The sequence below is a fragment of the Ambystoma mexicanum genome, chromosome 9, assembly GCF_040938575.1.
Source record: "Ambystoma mexicanum isolate Mex_15411 chromosome 9, UKY_AmexF1_1, whole genome shotgun sequence".
Taxonomy (NCBI): Eukaryota; Metazoa; Chordata; class Amphibia; order Caudata; family Ambystomatidae; genus Ambystoma; species Ambystoma mexicanum.
Genome location: NC_090931.1, coordinates 899,219,595 through 899,244,858, shown reverse-complemented (window position 1 = coordinate 899,244,858; position 25,264 = coordinate 899,219,595). Strand labels below are relative to the sequence as shown.

The following is a 25,264-nucleotide window of genomic DNA, read 5'->3' as shown; positions in this document are numbered from 1 at the left end:
GAGTCTCTGCTCCCCCTTGACGAAGTGGCTCAGTGTGAAGGGGTGAGATATCGATGGAGGTTCCCTTTTTCTCATTGTCCTTTGAAATTGAGGGCTACAGCTACAAAAAGGTGACCGAGGAAGACATAAGAAGGGTCACCGGAGAGTTAATGGGAGGAGATGGGCAGAAAAGGACTGATGAGGACAAGAGCCAGGAGGGCAGGCGATGGCGCATAAAGGCCCAAATAGATGTAAAGTCTTGGGCTCGAGAAAATTCAGGAAGCTCGGCTCCCCGCCGGCTGGTACATCTTGAGCTGGCCGGTTATGTCGGGGAATATGACACAGGTTCTCGATGCATGGAATAATGGAGGGGGGGAAGGTTAGCAGGTAAATTAATCATAGTTGGCAAAAGGTGCACAGAAGGGGGCTTGAATTCAAGGGCATTATTAAGCCAGTCCCAGCAGGAATTGGACCGCTGGTGGTTCAATCCCGTAAGAGGAGATGGATCCGGACGGGGTTGGATGCCACAGGGGGGTAGGGAGTTGTTAATGTTCAGGGGATGCATGTCCTCAAAAGATGTTGTGGTGTGGGGACCCAGTTAAGAGGGTGCCAAGTATGTATTTTTATTTATTTATTTATCATTTATAAAGCGCTCACACAGCCCGCAGGCATCGAGGCGCTGTCACAGGAATTGTTTGTTTTCTCCTAGTTGCGTAATTGTGGTTTTTTTTTGTCTTAGTTGCGTATTTATAACGCGCTTAAACACCCAGAGGTTTTTTAAGCGCGGACCCGGGGATCGAACCTGTTGTTGCTTCGTGTCGTCTTGCTTCCAAGACGCGCACGCTGCCGCTGAGCTATCCTCCCGGGACAATTTGTCTCGGAGGATGGGGAAGTAAAGTGGTAAAGTGGTAGGATGGGGAAGTAAAGTGGTACGTTGGAAAAAAGGCGATGTCTGGCCAGGGTAAAATTAGCATCGGCTCCCTGAAGTCTGGGGGCTTAACACACCTTCCAAAAGATCTATGGCACTCCGTAAATTCTGTCGATATTGAAGGTGGCGTAGTTGTGGGTCAAGTTTTTTGATGGCCGTCTTGAAGCCTAGGATTAAGAGCTCAGTTTTGTCGTCATTCAGGCAGAGGCCATGGGATGGCATCCATGCCTGAATGAGGTGCTATATCTTATTTACTAAGGCCGAGTCCTCCAGGAAGTTGCCCGAAAGTGGGATGAGGATCTGGTTGTCATCTGCGTAATTGGTGTAGGTGACACCCAGTCTGTCCTACTTGTCGAACAGGGGCTTAGTAAATATGTTATACATGGTGGGGGAGACACAAGATCCCTAAGGTACCCCGCAGGGGACTTGATTGGGGTCTGCGGCTGCGAGAGTGGAGAAGACTCTCATGGTGCGGTTCGCTAAGAAGGATTGAACCCAAGTTATGGCATCACTTGAGAAATGGGCGGCTGACCTGAGGTGGTTACATAAGACTGTGTGGTCCACTAGGTCAAAAGCCGCTGATAGGTCAAGGAGGAGTAGCATATCTGAGTTCCCTTTGTCCTTTAGCTCGTCAATTTGAGTCTTAAGGTCGATCAAGGCTGTTTCTGTGCCGTGGAGGGGGCGGAATCCAGACTGACGAGTTCCGAGAACGTTGTTGGCTTCTAGGTAGTCCTGTATTTGTAAGTATGCTACTCTGTCGAGGATTTTAACTAAAAAGGGGACCGTAGTGATAGGTCTGTAATTAGTCGGGATGGATGGGTCCAGAGTTTGTTTTTTGAGCAGAGGGAGTACCCAGGAGTGTTTAAGGTTGTTTGGCACTAGAATTGTCGTGAACGAGGCATTAATGAGCTTAGAGATGAAGGGGGCTAGATCTCTAGCTGCATCCTTTATAATTTGGGGTGGGCGGCTATCTACTTTGCAATTGGAGGGTTTGAGCGAGAGTATGATTTTTTCTGTTTCAATAATAAAGACTTTCATGAAGCCAAAAGGTAGGGTGGTGCAGTCCTGAGTGATAGGAGATGGTTGCTGTTGGCGTATTGTCTCTGCTGGGAGGAGCAGTGAGTCTTTCTTTTTGACAATTTTGATCTGGAGGGATGTAATTTTATTTGATAAGGCATTTTGAATGTCAGTAAACCATAGCTTATCCTTGGGAGTGTTATCCACCTGTGATATGGGAGATTCCATTTCGCGGAGGATAGCGAAAAGTTCCTTGGTGTTCGATTTAGCCTTTGATATTCTATTGTTGAATGTGTCCTTTCTTGTGCTAATTATTTCTTTTTTGTACAGTTTAGAAAGGTTTGTTAGTCTGAGCTTATTTTCTTCAGTGGGCCAGTGATTCCATGTGGATTGTAGCTTACGTTTTTGTGCCCTTAATGCCTTCAATTAGGGTGTGAACCATGCATTGAGGCGGGCTTTCTGTTTGCTTTTGTGAGTTTTGACCGGTGCAATAATGTCTAAAGCTTTGGTCATGGTACGGTTGAAGATTTCGACTAGTAAGGTGGGGTCTGTATTGTTGGGTGGGTTATTGAGGTCAGGGAGAAGATGTGGTAGTAGCTTTTCTGCTGTGATGTCCTTTTTGCTCCTAGTAGGGAGGGATGGTGCCATGACTATGGTATTAGGGCGGATAAGGTCCAGAGAGGCAGAGAAGGTGATTAGGAAGTGGTCGGTCCACGGTTACGGTGTGGTGTTTGTAATAGTAATGTTGCAGTTTAAGTCAGCAACCAAGTCTAAGGTCCTTCCTTTGATGTGTGTTGGAGAGGTGACTTTTTGTGGCAGGCCTTAAAATAGCAGCGACCGAATGAGCATGTTTGTCGTTAAATCCGAGATTAAGGTCGCCCATAAGCAATATATGCGAGTGGTCTTTGGTATTATTGGCTAGGATGCAGTTTAGGTCATCTTCGAAAGAGCCTAGTGGCCCAGGAGGTGTGTAGACCACGTGTATGGTTAAAGTCCGGTTGTTGGAGAGGTGGAGTTTGGCCGTGAGGGTCTCGCAGGATTGGTTGGGTGGAGCATTGGCAAGCCTGAGAGCTAGATTGGTTTTATGGATAATGGCTAGTCCACCGCCTCTGGCGTTGGGTCTGTCTGCTCTGAGTATCTGGTATCCAACTGGTACAGCTATCATGAGGGCATGTCCTGCAGCCTCATGTAGCCATGTTTCGGTTATGGCCAGTAAGTCCAGATTCTCATTGGTGAGTGTGTCGGCTGAAATAGGTTGAAATAGACAAATCTCTAAGAAGACTACCAATCCCAGGGCTCCCCAAAGAGTTGGTGGAAAACCTTGAGAAACCCGTAACAGTAAAGGAAGTCCTGCGGGCCATCACCGGGATAAAATTGGGGAATGCCCTTGGGGAAGAAAGTATCACAAAATTGTATAAACTATTTAAATCCTTGTTAGCCCCGTTCCTAGTAAAGGTATTCAACGCATGTCTGGGAGGTGAACCATTCCACCCCCCTCCCCGCCCCACGATGATGGTGGCGATTATTGCTACGATCCCAAAGGAGGTGCTCCTCTTATAGGCCCATTTCCCTCCTCAATGGAGACGTAAAGATATTGGCTAAAGTCCTGGGAACGACGTTGGAGGGGGAGGTGCCACTTTTAGTACATGGAGATCAGGTGTGATTTATAAAGGGAAGACAAGGGTCGGACAAAATCAGAAAGACCATCAATCTGATTTACGGGGTACAAGTGGGGGGTCTGGATGCATGCCTAGTGACGTTCGACTCAGAGAAGGCATTCAACAGGGTCGAGTCGCCCTTCTTGATGCTGGTCCTGGGGAGGATGGGACTAGGAACAAACTTCCTTAGGTGTGTGGTAGAGTTATATATTAGGCCCAGGGCAAAGGTTCGGATAAACAGGGGGCTTACACAGACCTTTGAACTCACAAGAGGCACTAGGCAGGGATTCCCCCTCTCCCCACTGTTATATGCCCTGGCAATGGAGCCCCTGGCAATTGCAATTCGAATGAACGACTGAATTATGGACATAGATGGAGGTGAGATTATGTGTAAAATGTAGTTATTTGTGGATGGTATACTGGCCTACCTTACGAATGTCCAGGCCTACCTCCTGGCGCTAATGACCCAAATAGCGGAGTATAGCCGCATCTCGGGACTCAAAATCACTGTTGGAAAATCTGCTATTCTACCGGCACTGGAACAGAGCCCCATCCTAGATGGGTAAGATAACTATCAAGGCATGAGAGTTAGCCAGGGGAGCATACAATACCTGGGCTTTAGGGTGACAAGGAAGCTTGAGGAGATGGTGGAGGCTAACTAGGACCCCTTCAGCACACAGCTTACGGCGGCCTTAAAGAGGTGGCGCCCACTGATACCTATATGGTACAGGAGGATGACCTCCTTAGAAATGAATGTGCTCCCTAGACTGCTATATTTGTTTTCTGCGATTCCGAGAGAGCTACCAGAAAAGTTCTGTTCTTCTTGGAAGTCATAGGGGAAATCTGTAGATTTATATGGGGGAACAAGACTCCAAGGGTGAAAATGGCAACCCTTAACCTTCCAAGGAACAAAGGGGGATTTGGATTTGCAGACATCCATTTATACTATAAAGTGGCACAAATTAGGGGGATGCTGGAGCACATGAGGGAAGATCTGAGGACCTACTGGACCTACCTGGAAAACCTTGCTGCACACCCTCTGAAGGTCGGACTATATTTGGTCCCTGCCCTGATTGATCCAGGACCGTCTTCGGTCCCACCCCACGCTGGCAGTCTTTTGGTCAGTCTGGCGGGAATCCAGACACACACAAAGCTATACATCGTGGCCCTCCCCTATGTCTTTGGTGTGGGAGCCCCATTTGACTTGGGACACCAGAGCTTCACCCATTCACAGAGGTGGTTGGATGCAGGCCTTGAGAAGGTGGGACAACCGTTTGAGGGGGGACATTTCCAGGAATGGGTTAAGATGTGGGATGTGCTGGGAGGAGACTCAATCTTCGAATATCTCTATATCAAGGGAATCCCAACAGACTTGAAGTGGGGGGAAGGGGCTGCTAGAGAGCTAACGGCGGTGGAAAAAGTCCTAGACCAATTCACTATGAGGAAGGGCATACTGTCCAAGCTACATAAGACCATGAATGAGACTTGTCTACAGGGGAAACAAACCTTCCAGAGGTACTGGGTAGATTTGGTGGGTGAAGAGATCCCAGAGGAGGAGTGGACATGAATATACATGGTGGTCTTTCAGGGTGGGCTGTTTACCTCAACGATAGAACATCATTTTAAAATGTTAATGGGATGGCACAGGGACCCGGTGAAACTGTCCAAAATATTTAGGGGAGCTTCTCCTATGTGCCCTAGGTGATGCAGGAACCAAGGGACCCTGGCCCACATGTGGTGGCAATGCCCCAAGGTACAAGTGTATTGGAAAGAGGTGGTGAGCTGGATGGAAGAGATTACGGGGATAGAGCTGGGCCTAGACCCACTGCAGTCGCTACTCGGGCTCCGCAAAGAGATAGGGAAGAACCTAGACTTCTGAGATGTAGGAAGCAATGTTAAGAGCGGGGAGATTGGCCATAGCCCAATGCTGGAAAAAGGAGAAGCTCCCCACGAAAGAGATTTGGGAGGGGAAAGTACAACATATGATAATGGAAAAGCTGACTGCAGTGGTGAATGATAGGATGGACGAATTTCAGGTTGAGTGGTGTGCCTTGTTGCTCATATGGGGAATGGAGGAAGGTAACCTTGTGGATTAACCAAGTGTGCTAGAGGAATGGGATGGGGAAACGAAGGGGAAAGACCTGGAAAGGAGCCGATAACAGAAATGTAGACACTTTGTGAATCTTCCCTTCCGGGACATTGATATAAGAGAACTACACCATTGAACAAAAGTTGAGTTAGACGAGGGGCTGTGGGTGGCAGGTAGGGGGTCGGGAGGAGAGAGGGGCATGGGGGCAGGTTGGGAGACTAAGACTGTTTATGTCAAAGTGGGTTCCACTTAATTTCTTTTGTTATGATTGAAAATGTCTTTTTGTCTTTATAAATGCTAATAAAATCAAACAAATCTGAACCTAAGGCATCATCAATTGACATAAAATGGGTTTCCTGGAAGACTGAACTGTTGGTGGCTTTGACATTGGTGCGCAAGGTCAGTGAGATGCAGACTTTGGCTGCTCCTGAGTAAAGTGTTTCACTGGGAAAAGGTAGTGCTCTGCATAAAGATTTTTGCGTAAAGGTTTCTCAGCTTTTTAGATTAATCAGGAAGGCATTGTACCTACATTTATGCTTAATCCACAGTCCAAGGCAGAGAAACTCTGCACTGTTTGGATTGAAGGCAAACACACACATTTTATCTTAGCAGAACTTAATTGTTCAGGAAGTCATAGGCACTGTTCGTCACATTTGGTAGCTTCTCCCAGGCCATCAAATGCCCAAGGCTTTCATAGCCAGATGCATGATAGCAGCTGTCTCCGAGGTATACAAGCTGCAGAAAAGGCTTTTCCCCAGTGGGAATTTATGATAATGCCTTGCCAGTAGTTTTTCGTAGGCGTGTCTCTTGGTATGTAGGCTTCTCCCTCCGCCTTTTGTAAGCACTCTTGTTTAGACACCAGCTCCAGGTCAGATGCTGCTTTTGGACAATGAGTTTTGAAGAACCTGTTTTCTCCCACTAGTCCGTAATTAGTTCTTCTCCCATCACTCTAGGTAGGATGGTTGAAATTCCCCATATTGCATTGAGGAAAGTGGACGGGACGTACGAATCAAGAAAGGTGAATCACTGTAGTGACTAATGTACTCATAGTTCATAGTCCCCTTTCCTTCATACGACCAACCATTCACCCCCCAGTAAATCCATACTAGGCAGTAGCCTTGCGTTTTCATAAAAGAGGGACTGCGGTGAGATGATGGAGGGTGGGGCAGCTTAGCTTGGTCATGCCCACAGCCACCCACTTGCGCACTTCAAATTTAAAGGAGAAATGCTTTTTTGTTTGTTCTGAACCTGTCCCCTATGGTGTGACACCCAAACAGTATGGAGGAAAGGGGACAACGGTCTAGGGGTACATTAGTCATTATGGTGAGTAACCTTTCTTTATTGAACATCTTGTGAAGTTTTGTCATTTTTGCCCATGAGTCCTTTTTGCTGATAAGCCTTCTATCACAAGAAATGTCACAATTGTATATTATGGAGTGTTGAATATTCAAACTCGAACTTTGAAATGTACTGGGGTGGAGGAACATGAGCACTCGTCTGATCCATTTTCTGTGACTGTTTCTAATATGAATATTCAATATGCTTAAAGTTTATCTATAAAGTGTGTATTTTTTACTTTGACTTTCAGGGTCCGTTTGGTAGAACGAGGGTCCCCACACAGTTTACCATTAATGGAGTCAGGAAAGGTGACCGTTTTACCTCACACGCTGTATTCCCTGCCTTGTTTTGACACCAGCATTTACTTTGGTTCTCTGCCTGGTTCTTGAGAACCACAAAACCACTAGGTTTTGGTCATTCCAACTATGTAAATAACGCCAACTTGAAGTCACTGTATTGAAATGTACTTTGTGTGGATATCCTGGAAACAGAGTGGATTAGTCTCGTTAAGATCAGACTTGGAGACTAGCCTTCTTCTATACCAATTGTGTTCTCAAGACCAGTCTTTTCCCTAATCACCAATATATTTATTATGTCACACACATAGCTTTATCTTAAAGCTCCCCTACTTTCTCTTATCTTTGCTTATCACTTTCATTATTCATCGCATCCTGCATCATCTTTTTTATGATAATTCTATCACGGCACACCACACAGCTTTCTCTTGCTTCAAAGCCAATGCTGTTTTTTCAGCATTTGAAACATAGTTATTTTATATTACAATCACATATATCTCTTATCAAATTAATGCTGTTGTCATGCCTATATCATCCATATTCGTCTTAACAGATTGTGTGTGCGTTGTTGCCTTAGATCCAATTAATTGTCCCTTTTTGTTATATACCTAGATTGTCTTCTTATATTACACTGGTATAATTATTGTTATCCTTATTGTTTTAGCATTGTAGAATGCTTTTATGGGCTTTTGTCCACATATTCTCTTATCTTCACGTTGCACCCATGTCATTCTTTTCATATGACAGAATCATTGCATAAAAATCATACACCTAGCATTCAATTATCCTTTTGTTCTTTTCCCAAGCTCACTTCATATATACATTCTAGAATGTTATAAGAACAGTTATTAACATTATTCTCTGCTATTTTCAGATCCTTCCTGGAGTAAAAGTCATCATAGCACACACAGAAACAAAAGGGCCACTGGGAGATTCTCATCTAGGAGAGGTTTGTAAAGCACTTCATGAACTTAATGTGACCAACCTAGCGGTACTGTTTAGTCTGCCAATGACAGTATCCAACGTCATGAGAAATCATTTAGGGATGCAAAAAGTTTTCCCAAGTAAATAGCATTCAAATGGATACCTTCTTCCCACAGATTATTCATCTTCTGAAATACCCTGTAGGCGTAGACTGGTCTGCAAGCCTTTGAATGGCCAATGGAGGCTTACACTGCTCTACACCAACTCAGTCACTGTACAGATGACACTAGAAGTGACATATCCAATGTACATCTGAAGCTGCCAGTGCCCTATTATCATTGTTATATATTTTATAGCACCAACCTAGCTCAGGAACAATGGTGTGCTGTACAGATCAAAGAGTAGTACGCGGATAGTGAGAATTTAATAAGCCATCAAGTAAACTTTAGTAATAATGATCACAGTAGAATATATAGATGAGGTGTGCACACAATATCTGTAATCTTGATTGCGCCATGGTATTGTTGGAAGAGCCGGGTCTTCAGTTCTTCCCTAAACTGAAGTTGACTAGGAGCAGACTGAATTATCACCTGGATGGAGTTCCAGAGGACCGGAGCATAGCATGAGAAGGACTGTTTATTAGTTTTCACCTTGCAGGCTAGTTTCCAGTCTGGTGGTGATCGTAAAGTACACCCTATGGCCTTTTTTCCATAGTCTGAATGCTGGAGTCACGCAATAGACACTTTAAACTTTATAGGTAGTGCGGCTCACAAATATTGGTCTCTGAGCCACACAAAAGCTATGATTGGTGTTTGGGGGTAGACTTTAACATTGTAAACTGTAGTTCTTCTCATGCAGCGTAAGGTGCTAAGGGAGCACCTAGCCAATGTGTTTGTGGCCCTGAACAATTAAATGCTATATTCTTCTCCCACTCAACGCTGATCCACACACAGCATTCCATAGGATCCTTTGGTACTTGAGTTCCCCTCAAGGCTGAGGAAGAAGGTTTACAAGTGGCAGCATTCAGGTTTACGGAGTGAGTAGTATTGTTGCAAACATCAGTCTTCTTCTTTCTCTCATTGGTTCTGACACCTGTCTCCGACTCCAAGCTATGGCTCTACAGGGGAATGGGGACAGCAACACTGATAGAAGTATCTAAACGTTCTGAGTTGCTAACTGCAAGAGTGAGATGCCTTTTGTAATGCTACGTTGGATGTTTTCAAGCAGTCTCTGCTCCCCCTTTTTTGATGCTGTAGGGTTCCCCCATTGCTTCCCTATTACTCCAGAGCCAGGTACATCTAGGTGTATGCCCGCTAATGAGAGGACCTACTACGAAAGGTTTGACACAATGCTTGAGGATGATTCTTCTTCTGTCCAGATTGGAATTGTCTGGTCTAACCAGTGATGTGGGCCTACTAGAAGAGTTTGAAATTGGCCTGTGACTTTGGTTTGCTGGAAATGGCAGAAGGTCGGAGGAATACAAAAGGCTTGGATTCATCCTGACATTGCATCTATGCCTTTGTCACTGGGAAATTAATTTGCCTCTTAAAACAGTGTGGTTTGTAAGGCTGTGTCATCTTTTTACCTTCAGCATACCCAGAGCGAGTAGAAGGCACATGCATTAAGTCTTCTGGAGCACAGCGTGCTAGTGATGTTTTACCTCCCTCCCACAAGGCTTTATCAGAGTTTGTAATGGCAGTATGGTAGAAACCCTTTTCCATTCCTGTGGTTTGAGAATATGTAGCCAAAGCGCATCAACCCCGACTCCAAGGTCCTATTTGGACCACACCAAATAAGAGAGCTTTGTGGTTTTTGTTTTTATTTATTTTGATTGATAGCGCAGATAAAACAATTCAACATCTTCAAGGTGCTAAACAAAAAGAACTTTCCACATTGACAAGCAATACCATAATGAGCAAGTATTACATGCATATTAACACCAAAACAAACAGTTAAACATCAGCAAGTGACAATCATAAGCCAAACACTTCAGAGAAGATACATCTGATAGCTCGCTGTAACGACAGAATGGTCAGTTTCTTATTAAACAGGCGGAACGCAGACAATTGTGAAAAAGGTTTGAGTAGACTACTCCAGATCTATGCATGCCTCTTCCAAAGTTTTCCGCAGAGACGGCAGCAATGAAAAATGCAAGGCTTAATTCTGAGATAGGAGTTTGAGAGTAAACATCACACAGGTGTTGGTTAAATCACCAGCTGGGAAAGATTCTGTGTGGGCATGGTTGTTGAACATTTTTCACAGAAGATGTTATTGATCAATAAGTAGGCTGTCAAGGGTTTTACGGAAACAAAGATGATCACAGTTTTTGACCAAACATGATCTAGATGTCCCTATTTTGAACAACTTCAAAAGCTTCCCAAAACTTTTGTTGTTAACCTTTTTGGCAGGGAAAGGACCTACAACATTCCCCATTTTTCAACCGGGCAGGGAGTCCAACAATTTGGATGGATTTGGGGTTTGCTTTTAGGTAGCATGGCACTCAACAATGCCACATATATTTTGGCGTGATGACGAGGTTACAAAACATCTACCTCCTAATTGGTAGCACTCCCTCAAGCAAATTATCTGATGGGAACTTAATGGGAAGAAACATTCTTATAACTGGCTTGGACTTGGTGAACTGTCTGGATTTCCTGCAATTTTGCCACCCGGCTTGATCTTCATAGAATATTTGTGGGAATCTTTGGGAGTAAGTAACACAGTAGAAGAACACATTGTATGCTGTTAAGATGGATTTTGGGAAACCAATTTATTATGGTGAACAGAGCGGAGACAATGAGGACTAGCAAACCCAATCAAGGTAAGGTAGCAAAGTTACCTTGGAATGATAACAGTATGTCTTTTGAGGTTGTGGACCTTTGAAACTCTAGAAATGTACCATGGAATCCTGACAGTACCCCCTCCGTAATGCCCTGTCCCAGGGCCAACCTTTTCAGGGTGCAGACGATGAAATCTTCTAACCAATCTTGGAGCATGTACATTCACTACTTTTTCCCATGATCTTTCTTCTGGACCATAACCCTTCCAATCCACTAAATATTGAAGTTGACCCGCACTATTCTAGAATCTAGTATAGCCTGAACTTCATATTCATTTTCATATTCAGAAAACACAGGACCAGGAGAATCACTAATTCTTGTGTCATTTCTACATAACTTTAACAAATTCACATGAAATGTTGGATGTATTTTTAGCCCTGACGGCAATTTCAACCTAACCGAAACTGGGGAATAGACATGTTCTACTTCAAAAGGTCCAATATAACGTGGACTAAATGTATTCCGACCTTTTAATGACAATTTTTTTGTGGACAACCATACCCGATCTCCCGCCTCATACTATGGTCCCTTTCGACGTTTCCTATCAGTACATTTTTTGTAGATCAACTTACTTTTCTCTAGAGACTTAACTGCACATTTCAAATTTTGTCCCAAAGACTCTAATCTTGTCTCAATCTCTGGTACTTCTACTTCATTCAAGACCACACCCCTCAAAAAACGTGGATTAAACCCTTGATTGACAAAAAATTGAGACATTGAGGTTGATTCTTTTGTAGAATTATTATAGCAAAACTCTGCCAACCAAAGTAATTCCAACCACCCTTGACCAGAACCTAGATAACATCTAATGTATTTCTCTAATTCTTGATTGACTCTCTGTTTGACCATTACCCTCAGGATGATAACTTGTTGTTAAATTAAACTCAATCTTCAACTCTTTGCAAAATGCCCGCCAAAATTTTGAGACAAATTGGGAACCTCGATCTGAAATTACTTGACTAGGTAACCCATGTAATTTGACAATATTTTGCAAAAATGCCTGAGCCAATGAGGTTGCTGTAGCTGCTCCTTTGATGGGAATAAAATGTGCTGCTTTGGAAAAAACATCTACAACCACAAGAATAGTTGTACAACCTTTATCAGGTGGTAAATCTACAATATAGTCCATAGACACTGTATGCCAAGGGCGAGGTGGAGTAGGAAGTGGAACCAACAACCCTGCCGCCTTTTGATGATCCGACTTGGAACGAATACAAATTTCACAGGTTTTTACATACTCCTCAGAATATTCTCGCATTCTTTCCCACCAAAACTCTCTTTGCAGTAAATCAAATGTTTTCTTGATTCCAGGATGCCCAGCCAAAGGTGAATCGTGACAATCTTTCAAGGCTTTTATCCTCAATTCTTCAGATGGTAAATATAACCGCGTCCCTACAAAAGGTAAACCTTTAAGTTGACGTTCTGAATCTTCTGACACCCAATTCAACAACTCTTCTTCCGTCCATGACGACAAAATAGACTCACGAAAATCCTGAATCTTCTCAGTTCCTGCAATAACAAAATTTTTCTCAGAAAGCAAAGACGTTGGTGCACAAGGATCATTCTTTGAACTACCAGGAACACATCGAGACAGAGCGTGTGCTTTCCCATTTTGACGTCCAGGTTTGAATAAGATGACAAAATCATATTCAGCAAAAAACAATGACCAACGTAATTGCCTTGGAGTTAGAGTTCTTGCAGAGCGAAGAAATGTTAGATTCCTGTGATCCGTCAATACAGTAACTCGATGTCTGGCACCCAAAGGATAGTGTCTCCACTCCATAAATGCAGCTTTGATCGCCAATAATTCTCGATCAGAAATTGTATAATTTCTTTCAGTAGAAGAAAAACTTTTAGAAAAAAACGCTACAGGATGAAGTTGTCCAGTAACCCGATGACGTTGTGATAACACAGCCCCCATTGCACAATCTGAGGCATCTGCTTCCAGAAAAAATGGTTGTTCAACATCAGGATGTAATAGGATTGGTCCAGTCACAAACTTGTCTTTTAAAAATTGAAACGCCTCCTCAGCTTCCTTAGTCCATTCAAACTTTACTCCTTTTTTTAACAATTTAGTTATAGGAGAAATAATTTGAGAAAAGTATTGTATGAATCTACGATAAAAATTCGCAAATCCTATAAAACTTTGTAAGTCCTTCACAGAATTAGGCTGAGGCCAATCTCTAACAGCTTTTACTTTAGCAGAATCCATTTCCAAACCTTCAGGAGATAAAACAAATCCCAAAAATTCCACTCTCTGTGTGAAACTGGCTTTTCTCTAGTTTTGCGAACAATTGATTTTCTCTTAATTTAATTAGTACTTTACTAACATGTTCTTTGTGTTCATTCAATTATTTAGAAAATATTAGGATATCATCTATGTATACCACAACAAACACATCTAAAAACTCTCGAAGAACTTGATTGATAAAAAATTGAAATGCAGCAGGAGCGTTACAGAGACCAAATGGCATGACTTGATACTCAAATAGACCATAACGGGTTCTAAATGCTGTTTTCCATTCGTCCCCTTCTCTTATTCTTACTAAATGATATGCCCCTCTAAGATCTAATTTAGTAAAAAATGTTGCTCCTTGAATTCTATCAAGCATCACTGAGATCAATGGTAAAGGGTATCTGTTTTTAATGGTGATCTTGTTTAGAGCTCTATAATCAATGCATGTCCTCAAAGTTTTATCTTTTTTGGGGACAAAAAATAATGGTGAAGCAGCGGGAGACTGTGAATGTCTAATAAACCCTTTGGCTAAATTCTCATCCAAATATTCTCTCAAATACTCATTTTCTCTCTCAGTCAAGGCATAAACACGTCCACACGGAATTGGTGCACTGTCTTCTAAATCAATTTTACAATCAAATGAACGATGGGGTGGCAACTCACTAGCCACTTGTTCGTCAAACACATCTTTGAATTCTTGATAGCAATCTGGTAAAATTCCCGACTCTGCGCCTATCAAATGTTCCTGAACTACACCCGCAGCTAAACAAACTCCTTGAATCACTGATAATTCCTCTTGACTCTGATCTTGAAATATCAAACATTGCTCTCTACAAAATTCTGACTTGAATTCAACTGTTCTTCTTCCCCAATCAATAGCTGGATTGTGTAATGTTAACCAGGGCATACCTAATATTATTTGTAACTGCGGTGCATCAATTAATTCAAATACAATGTCCTCATCATGTGTCTCACCAATTTTCATTCTTATAATATCTGTCATTTGTGTAATCAAACCAGATGTCAATTGAGTACCATCCACTGCCCTCACTTGTTCAGGAACTCCTTTAGAAACAACAGGCACCCCCAATCTATTTGCTAAAGACAAGTACATGAAATTCCCAGTGGCCCCACAATCAATCACACACGGACCACCACATCTTAGCTTACCTTCCCAAAATAAGGATACATTAAGAGTGATATGTGGTACTGCTGTCTGGATGGTATTTGCCACAACTTGTCCTTTTCCTGTGTTGGGTGAAAAATGTTTAGGAGCACGTGGACATCTTCCTACAAAATGTGTTCCATCTCCACAATATAAACACAATTTCTCCCTACGTCGTCTCTCTTTCTCTTCTTTAGTTAAAGGACCTCTGACCTTACTTTCAATTATCTGTTCCTTAAGTTCCTTTCCTGAATTCAGTTCTATCTTGGGACGTTCACTTCTATTCCAAACTCTACCTTCAGAAATATTTTTCCGTCTTTCAGATCTTCTCTCAAACAACCCTAAGTCTAGTTGAATCACTAAAGAAATTAAATCTTGACAAAGTTTTGGTCTCTACTATTGTAGTCAACGCATCCTTTAATTCCTCTCTTACTCCTCTATAAAAAATTGAAGCCCTCTTCTCTTCTGGCCACTCACTCTCCTGAACAAGTGATCTAAATTGAGTTATATAAGTCACCAATTCTCTGTTACCCTGCCGCAACTCCAATAACTCATAATCTACACATAAAGATGAGGTTCTTCTATCGAACATTTTATTGAATTCCTCCTTAAACATTTTCCAATCACTTACTTCATTAGCTCCTTTTTCAACTAAAGGTACTGACCAAGCTGAAGCTTCCCCAGTTAAATAAGAAATTAAAAAGGCCGCTTTAGCTGTTCCAGTAGGAAAAGCTTCTGGCCTGCACAAAAAGTGTAACTCGCATTGCATTAAAAATGTTTTCAGTTTTCTATGATCTCCTCCACACCTTTCAGGGGGCGCTAAAGGAGTTGAAACTAATGAGATTCCTGGAGTCAAATGTATATTTTTTCTCTCTTCCCTATCAAATATTTGCATCTTTTCTCCTAACTCAGGATACAAAATTGGAGGTTCAAGATCACTAACTTTGCTAATCTTTGATGATCCTGCCATCTCTGATTTATGCACAAAGCTACTTAATTCCTCCATCCTAACTCCCAAGGTTAAAGTCTCACTCTTGGCTAACCTTAATTCTTCCTTTATCTCCATCAACATAGCCCCCAGATTAAACTCTGACTCTGGGTCCATCATCACTCGGGCAGGATTTAATAACGTGGGCCTTTCATTCTGTCAGGTCCAATCTTGAGTCTTCCTGCACGAGTGATGCTGGCCCACCTGACCCCCCAAGTCTGCCTGCTTAACAGTCTCTCAGCAGATAAAACTACCAAGCTGGCAAACCCAAGGGGAAAGGGGAATTGGAGAACAAAACAAAGACAGATCTTCACGGAACTGCACTGATGCCCTCAGGTACTGGATTGCTTGATTGCTCACCTCGGTGTCTGTGTAGTCTAGGAAGAACAATAACATATATGTTGATATATATATGATAAATATGTATACTTTTTCTTTTACTGTAATTTGCTTTCTTTTTCCTGAAATACCTGTTGCCTATGCTTTAGTGCTGATAGGCTTTCTTTTCTTTTCAGATGATGTTGAGCTGAAACTTCTATAGAACTTGAATTACTTTTTTAAATGTCAGCTGAAATGTATTTATATATTAAAAGGATTTGTAATACCCTTAACTGAATTGCTTTAGACTAAAACTAAACTTATAGTGCTTCAAGCAGAAAAGTCAGTGCACTCTTCTTTAGAATTGCGTGCACACAATTCGAAGACTGCTTTACTGAATTGGATCTGCACATGAGTTTGATGCTTCTCTTCTGGTTACACGAACAGCGCTTCTTTCCGACGTAGAAAATAACATACTGCGCTTTAATCCGAATCTTGCTTTGCTTACAATGAACCGCGCTTTCTACTGTCGCTCGATTTCTTGACTGAAGAACCGCGCATCCATCCGACGCTTGCTTTGTTGATAACGAGCCGCGCACAGCTTCCGAAAAAGAAAAGACGTGTACGCGACGGCACGTAATGAACGGAAGGTTCTTTACGCTAACCTTACTATAACGGCAAAAAGCGAGACAAAGATACGCTCGCGCACGGAACTACTAAATAGTTTAAAATACAAGTACAGCCCGAACTTTATTTGTAAAGGAAAAAATATATATATTTTTTAAAAATAAACCGTGCGAGTGTTAGTAGATCAACTTCGCGCATGTAAAAACTGAATGAACACAAAAATATATACACGCAATATGCAGATAAATAACGGAATCAATTCTGATAATGGAAAATTCCGTTTTTTTTTTAGTATTTCTTAAACAAGTGTCTCTCTTAAAAAAAAATAAAGCAATTGAAAACCTCACTCAATTTCATAAGTCTTGAAAAAGTTAATCACTTAGCTTGCTTCATCTGTATCTTCACTGCTCCTTGGAAAGTCTTGAATTGAATGTCTTTTCTTCTGAAACCTTCGGAAATCTTTAAAGCTCTTCTAGAATAAGCTAACTATAAATATTTTAAAATATACTCTTAGAGCTAAGTATACTGCGACCTGCCACACAGACCGCTAAAATGAAAGGCTGTTTAGAACCTTGAGCAGCATTCCAAACTACCTCATAATCTATTTACACCAATCACTGCTGCAGAAAAGACCCTCCATCTTGCTTTGGGGAAATAAGCAATTCCTGAATGTACATTAAGGAATTTTTTGTACAAGTTCTATTTCTAATTCAAACATAACCCAAACATCACACTTCTAAGTAAAACTACATCCAAAGGGTTTTGCTGCTAAATGCTGTTTTCTTACTAAGTGTGAGCAATTGAAATCTATGAAAATTACCTTGGAATGATAACAGTATGTCTTTTGAGGTTGTGGACCTTTGAAACTCTAGAAATGTACCATGGAATCCTACACCTTGGGAGTAAGTAACACAGTAGAAGAACACATTGTATGCTGTTAAGATGGATTTTGGGAAACCAATTTATTATGGTGAACAGAGAGGAGATGAGGACTAGCAAACCCAATCAAGGTAAGGTAGCAAAGTAGCAAAGCTTAGGCTTTGGAGGGCTATGCGAATGGTGTAGGGCTAAAATGAGTCCACACAGAACACCATCAATAATTCATGTTAGACAGGTAAGTACAAAAATATACAATGCGTTATTAGGCCTGTAAAGTACACACTATGCAATTAAAACCGCTAATCAAATATTGTCACACACCAACTATAAAACCGATCTACACATTCACCTGTAGGCGATGGAAGTAAGCATATTTCGAGGGGATTGTGTCCTCCGACGTATTCCACATCTATGACAGTAATCACTGCTGTGCTGCTTCAGAATTTTTTTCTGCGTCAATGACGTCGATACGCTGTCCCTCGAGGGTCTCCGTCGAGCTAACGTCTCCGGATGTTATAAGTAGGACGCACAACGCTTCTAGCCTCAGTTCCCTTTTTTCCACGGACGTGTTCGCTTCGGAATCTCGGCGCGCCTCGGTTCTTCTCCTGTTGAATCGGTTCTTCGTTCTTGGTTTCTTGTAAGAATCATGTCTTCATTTTCTTCTACCCCTAGGTCGGGCTTCAAGAAGTGCCGCGACTGCGGTTCCAAGATGTTGCTTATGGACCCGCATGACATCTGCTTGTGGTGCCTCGGCGAGGAACATGCCACCGATGACTGCGATGAATGCCATTCTTTGACGTCGAAGGCCCTGCGGGAGCAGAAGAAGAAGCTATCTGTAGGTAGGGTTTCCAAACCCTGTAAGTCGAAATCCGCTGGGCTTTCGACCAACGATTCGAGGGGCGACTCTCCATGTCGGCGCAAGTCCAGGGGGTCTCGGTCACGGAGTGGTTTCCGCCATTCCTCTGCCTCTTCTAGGCACTCTTGGAAGCGCAGTCCCCGGTTGCCTTCCCCGTCTGAGGACTCTGCCAGACGACGGGTAGCTTGTTCCAACAAGCATTCATCTCCGGCAGAATGGGACGCATTTCGCAAGGAGATGATGGTGATTTTCGAATCGCAGGGCTCAGTTCCATCCACGCCTTCGAGAGGAGCCGGCAGGGAATGTTCTAGGGCCACGGCTCGCACGCCTTTGGGCTTGGGCGGTCGGCGCGTTCCTCGGGAGCCGTCGAGGTCCCGATCAGACAAGGTATATAGCTCTAGCCATGCCTGCTCCAGGTCCCGGTCCTCGTCGCCTTCGAGACCCTTTGGAGCCTGTGAGGCCTTCTAAGAAGGCATCAATGCCATCGGCGCCATTGCCGTTGAGGGCTCTCTCGAGGCTCCGCCTCTGAGGAAGTCAACGACGCCATCAGCGCCGATGCCGTCGAAGTACACGCTCAGGTCTCCGGCCTCAAAGCTGTTGTCGAAGCCGTCGGCGCCTCGCTCGACGGCGACGCTGATTCCGTCGATGCCTTTTGAGAAGGCTTTATCGGAGGTGCCACAGAGACTGGTAGAAACTCTGAGGAAGGCCCTGAGTAAATCAGTGAGGCCTGTGTTTGAACCTTTTCCTGTACCCTCATCCAGGGATTTATTCCAGCCTTTGGATTACATCTCAGAGGTGGATGAAGGGTCAGATGTGGAGGGGTTTGTTCCTCCTGAGGTTCCTGATGACCTGTTATCTGGTCATAGCCAGATGGAAGACCTGCGTCAATCCTTACATGATGCCAGTGGTCTGGACACCTCTCCGGAGGTTGAGTTTGGCAGGCCTGAGCCTAGTACCTTCGGCGAGTTGTCGTACAGGCATCTCATGTCGAGGGTGATGGAGTACTTGGGTTGGTCTGCTCCACCTGGGGATTTTCTACAGGATTTTGGACCAAGGTCCACCCACTGACCCAGTGCTGCCATTTCATATGGCCTTACAAAGAAGGGTGGCGGCGGCTTGGACTGCTCCGGAGAGTCTCCCGGCAGTGAATAAGTCGCTACCGAAAAAATACCATCCAGCCAGTGGCGACCCCGGCTACTTGTCTTTGCATCCCACTCCGGAGAGTTTGGTGGTGCAGGCGGCTACGGCCCCAGCAAAGCAGGCTGCGTACCCTACCATCCCTCCGGATAGGGATGACGAGCGCTTTGACGGTTGAGCGAAAAAAGTGTTTTCATCTAGGGGTATGGCTTTAAAGGCAGCCAACTCCGTTTGTGCCTTGGCAAGATTCACTCACACTCTGTGGAATTGTGTTTCTTTGGCGGCTAAACATATTCCCGAAGGGGAGGAACAGGATGGTTTTCTTGCCCTCGTTCAGGATGGCAAGGATGCCATGTGTGAATCCGTTCAGTCGGGTCTGGACGTGGCAGACTGTGTCAGCCGGTCCATGGCGACGAGCACCTTGATGCGCAGGTTTGCGTGGTTGTGGAAGTCGGAGTTTGCTCCTGGTGTACAGTCCGGGCTTCTCCACATGGGGCAGCAAGGCTGACGAGAGCCTTGAGAGGTTGCAGACCTCCAAAGCTGCAACGAAGTCATTGAGCGCTGCAGTACGTTAACCTCTGCCTTTTCGTCCTAGGGGACAGCAATGGAGGGGAGGTTCCTTTCGATACTACTCTTCCTTTGGTAGATCGAGGGGAGCTGCCAGTCAAAGGGGCTAACGTAGGAGTACCAGAGGTGGAAAACAAGCTACTCAAGGTGCCAAAGCCGCTCGGGCAGTTGCCTCTTTGCCCTCAGGCACTGCCTCAGCCGCTTCAGCTCAGTCATGAGGCCATGTCCCATGGTTCGCCGGTTGGGGGAAGGCTGGCGCAGCATCTTGTAGAATGGCGTGCCATTACTTCAGATGTGTTGGTTCTGGAGATCATAGCCCATGGCTACTGTCTTCCTTTCCGGCAGAGGACTCACGACAGTCAACCGGGGAAGCTCTCTTTGAAGAGTCCGGATCCGCTCCTTGCGCAGGAAATCAAATCCCTGCTGGAGAAAGGCGCCATAGAACTGGTGTTTTTAGCGGGGAGGAACAAGGGATGGTATTCCGCATATTATTTCATCCCAAAAAAATACTGGGGATCGAGACCCATCATGGACTTGCGGGGTTTGAACAAGCTCCTCAGGAAGGACAAGTTCAAGATGGTTACTCTCAAGTCCTCCAGGCCCTTCAACTTCAGGACTGGTTGGTATCTCTCGACCTCAAGGATGCTTACTTTCATGTGCCGATTCATCCCAAGCGCAAGAAGTACCTGAGGTTCGCGGTTGGCAACTCGCATTTTGTTTCAGGTCCTGCCGTTCAGATTGACCTCCGCCCCAAGGGTCTTCACCAAGCTCATGGTGGTGGTGGCAGCGTATCTCAGGAAAGAGGGGATTCACGTCTACCCCTACCTGGACAATTGGTCGATCAGGGCGCGCTCTCCTGAGCAAGTCCTGGGTCATCTGTCAGTCACCTGCCACTCCCTTCACAAGCTGGGCTTCTCCCTCAACTTAAAGAAGTCCCACTTGACACCTACCCAGTGGCTCCAGTACATCGGAGCAGTGCTCGACACATCCCTGGGGCAGTGTTTGCCTCCCTAGGTGAGGGCTCATCACATTCTGCAGATGGTGGACCAGTTTCAACGTGTCCAGAGTCTCCCGGCATTAGAGTTCTTGAGGTTGCTCGGCCTCATGGCATCCTGCATTCTACTGGTGCCAGAGGCCAGGTTGCGGGTGAGATCTCTGCAATGGGCTCTCAAGATGTAGTGGTCGCAGTCCTCCGACAGGATGTCGGATCCTGTTCAGGTGCCGCCCTCAGTCACTCAGGATCTTCTGTGGTGGGCCGTCGAAGGCAATCTGATGAAGGAGGCTCCATTTTGGCTACCCTGGCCAGAGGTAATGATGGTGATGGACGCATCCCTCACGGGATGGGGAGCTCATGCCAACGAGTTGACAGTCAGCGGTCGATGGTCTCCGTCAGAGTCCAGACTCCATATCAGTCTATTGGAGCTGCGGGCCGTCACGCTAGTCCTGAAGGCTTTTCTGCCGTCTGTGTGGGGGAAAAATGTCCTGATCCTGACGGACAATACAGTGGCCATGCACTACCTCAACAAAAAGGGGGGGCAGGGTCTCTCCCACTGTGCAGAGAGGCGATGCAGCTCTGGTTCTAGGCCATCCAGCAGGAGATTTCAATCTCGGCAGTTCATCTGGCCGGAGACGAAAACGAGGCGGCGGATGCTCTGCGCAGGCTGAGCACGGTATCGCACGAGTGGGAACTGGCCCAGGAAGTTCTCTTGGAGATCTTCACCCTTTGGTGGACCCCACAAGTGGATCTCTTCGCCACCAGTGTCAACCGGAAGTGCCAAAGATTCTGCTAGTGGGAATTTCCTCCAAGAGGAGCCTTAGGGGACTTGTTCGTAGTGGAGTGGTCCTTACCACTGCTGTACATGTTTCCTCCAGTCCACGTCATTCCGCAAGTGCTGCAGAGGTTTGGTTCGCGAATGATTCTCATTGCTCTGGCATGGGCCAGGAGAGTGGTACCCGGACCTTCTCGACATGTCCATCTGCCCTCCACGCTGTCTTCCCTACCCAGACGATCTGCTCTCACAGGAGGGGGGTCGGTTTCTCCATCCAGAGGTCCAGTCTCTCAACCTTCATGCTTGGTTTCTGAAAGGTTGAGGTGCAAGGATTGGGACCTCCCTGAATACGTGATGAGGTGTTGCTCTCGGCCAGAAGACCAGCAACAAAATCCCTGTACCGTTGCCGTTGGAGAAAGTTCTGCGACTGGTGCAGGGTACAGAATGTGGATCCTTTTCAGTGTTCAATTCCTGTGGTTCTGTCTTTTTTGCTTTCTTTGGCCCACAAGGGCCTGCAGGTGGGTATCATTAAAGGTTACCTGGCGGAGCTGTCCATATTTAAGCGCTCGTCTGAGGAGTGTTCTTATTTTAAGATTCCTTTGATTTCTCAGTTTCTTAAAGGGCTGACAAATGTGTTCCCACCGTTTCCTTTCCAGGTACCGGTATGGGATTTGAACCTAGTTCTGAAATTCCTAATGGGTGCTCCGTTTGAGCCCTTACATTCTTGTCCTTTGAGACTGTTGACCTTTAAAACTGTATTTTTGGTTGCGATTACTTCCGCTCGCAGAGTGAGTGAGTTGCAGGCACTCCCTGCCAAGCCACCTTTCACAGTGTTTGATAAGGAGAGGGTTGTCCTTGGGGTTCGTCCTTCTTTTCTTCCGAAGGTTGTGTCGGATTTTCATTTGCGTCAGAAGGTAATTCTTCCGGCGTTCTATCCTCCTCCGCATCCTGGTAAGGAAGAAGAGAGGCTTCATAGGCTGGATCCCAGGAGAGCTTTGAGCTTCTATCTTTCACGGATGTCCCGGGTCAGAGTGGATGATCAGCTATTTGTGGGATACGCTGGAAGGCGTTTAGGTCAAGCTGTTTCTAAGCAGACCTTGTCCCGATGGATCATCTTGACAATCTCTGATTGCTACCGTCTGGCTGGTAAGGACCCTCCGGTAGGCTTACAGGACTATTCTACTAAGGGTGTGGCTGCCTCCACTGATCTGCAGAGGGGTGTTCCCATTCATAATATTTGTGAAGCAGCCACATGGGCCTCTGTCCATACTTTTGTAAAACACTACTCCCTGGATTCTATCCATGGGCAAGATTTGGCCTTTGGTAAGGCGGTCCTCTATTCTGCAATTTGATTGGGTATTCTAAAATTCTAAATTATTTTCCCTCTTCCATACGTTAGTACTGCTTTGGGAGTCCGTCATAGATGTGGAATACGTTGGAGGACACAATCCCCTCGAAGAACAATTTACTTTCTTACCTGGTAACGTTCTTTCGATGGAATGTTCCTCCGGCATATTCCACATTGCAGCCTGCCCCTCTACAGAATTTGTTATGCAATTGCAACTTACGTTTCCGCAAGGCTTTCTCTAGTCATACTGGCAGAAGATTGGTGTCACATGTTCTGGGGAAAAAAACAACTGAGGCTGGAGCCGTCGTGCGTCCTACTTATAACATCCGGTGACGTAGGCTCAACGGAGGCTCTCGAGGGGCAGCGTATTAACGTCATCGATGCAGGATGCAGACGCCGAAAACTTTTCCGAAGCAGCACAGCTGTGGTGATTACTGTCATAGATGGGGAATACGTTGGAGGAACATCCCATTGAAAGAACGTTACCAGGTAAGAAAGTAACTTGTTCGATTCAATAACCAGTGAAATACAGGTAATTACTCAGATGCATGCATTTCAGGAAAGACTCTTCAGAGTAACCACAAAATAGTTTCCTTAATGAGTCCAACCCTAAGATGGTTCGGGGCTCTGTGCCATAATGTCACCAGTTCAGGAGTTATACTTTTCAGGTAGGTTTATTAAGGGATTTGTATGCTGCCAGTGGTTATGATTCAAAGGTCAAAAAGGTAAGTAAAGTTCAGGTAAGGAAACTAACTCAATCCCAGTCACTAGGATAGGCCTTGTAAGGGATCCTTGACCAGGCCTCCACCGGCCAAAGTCAGCGGAAAGTAGTTTAGAGATAGGACTGTACACCCATGTAACCCTATGGAGAACGGATGGAAAGGAAATGTTACTTGGCCCCATTGAGTCAGATTTCTCCAGAGACCAAGGTTCTGGAATCCATTGGGGACACATTCTTCTGTGCTTGGTCCGGTCCAGGAAAGCCCAGGGTCATGGGTGCAGAGGACACTTTTGGTTTCGTCAGTCCGAATGCTTGGAAATCGGTTTCAGACACCTCCCAGCTGAACACCCAAATGAAGAAAAGATGAATACCTCTGCGATGCAGGCGACCTCAGGACACCTCTAGGATGCGAAGAAGACCGATTGCAACAGGAGTCACCGTAGTCGGGTGCTGAAGGCGATCTTGCAGGGATGAACAAAGGAGCAGGTCCTACACAACTGGAAATGCAGGAGCAGACAGTTTTGTATCCCTTAAAGATCGTCTTAAGTTTCAAGGATGCATTCAGAAATGCAGCTGTGGCTGCATCGAGGTAACCTAGGAGAGATCTGGTCAGTCCACTGGTTAGTCCAGGGACACTTCAGAAGGCACGGATTCTTGAGCAGGGTTCGAGAATGGTTGTGTCCACCAGTCCAGGGGTAGAAGCACCAATAAAGGTCTTCCTGAGATCATACAGAGGAGCACGGCTTCACCAGGACTTCACTGCAGTTGGTGTTGGCCAGCTGCAGGAGTCGCCCTCAGGTCCTCAATGGGCTGCTCTTCTTGGTGTAGAGATCTTGGCTCCAACGATCTGAAGACTGGCAGCAGTAGTCCTCCTTTTATACAAGATGATTGGAGGCTCGCCCAGCTCCACCAATGGTAAAACTCTGAACTATTCAAGCTGGCAGTGGCTATCCAATAATGGATAGCCACTGGCCACATCTGCCCAGAAACTAACATTCAGGCATCAGGATATGTACTGGGACCAGACCCTAGATCCAGGCTCATACACAAACTGCCCCTTTACCCGGGAAAGCAGCAGCTTTCCCCAGGAAAGGGTATTTCATGTATGGCATTTCCTGACATAAGAAGGCAAAAGGCAAGCTGAAACCTTGGGGCACAACCATTTTAGGGTACTAGCCACCTTTAGTAGCCCTTTGCGGTAAATGCAAAAGCAAACAAGCAAAAAGTTTAAAACGCAGTAGAAAACTATTCGCTGCCACCAGGTCATCTTAGGCACATTGTAAAAGTAACCAAAAAGCCATTATAGAAAATGTTATAAGGATACAAAGTATCCTAACTGCACTTCACTTTAGGGTGATATGTGCAATTGTAACATGGCAAGAAATTCACTAAGCGAGAAATAGTCTCTCATTCGAATGTATTGTGTCCTCCCATGTATTCCTCATCTTTGATACATCCAAGTCTGCTTGCAGCTTGCTTTCAAACTTTTTTTTCATAGTCTAGTGTCATGTGGCGTCGAGTCATGACCCTCGACATCCTGCATACTGTCCTCAGCAGTGACGTCGACGCTAGTATGTGAAGCAC

At 44.9% G+C, this 25,264-nt stretch overlaps 1 protein-coding gene across 5 annotated transcripts in view; it reads left to right on the top strand.

Moving 5' to 3' along the window:
- Positions 1-25,264, top strand: part of DIP2A (disco interacting protein 2 homolog A) — a 2,340,120-nt gene that overhangs the window by 2,186,343 nt on the left and 128,513 nt on the right. For 3 of the 5 annotated variants that reach the window (XM_069616034.1, XM_069616033.1, XM_069616032.1), the window contains 2 exons: positions 7,260-7,317; positions 8,180-8,254. The exons of the other annotated variants lie outside the window; for them this stretch is intronic. In XM_069616034.1, the coding sequence (XP_069472135.1) occupies positions 7,260-7,317; positions 8,180-8,254 (133 nt within the window). The remainder of the gene's footprint in view (positions 1-7,259; positions 7,318-8,179; positions 8,255-25,264) is intronic. 5 annotated transcript variants of the gene reach the window in all.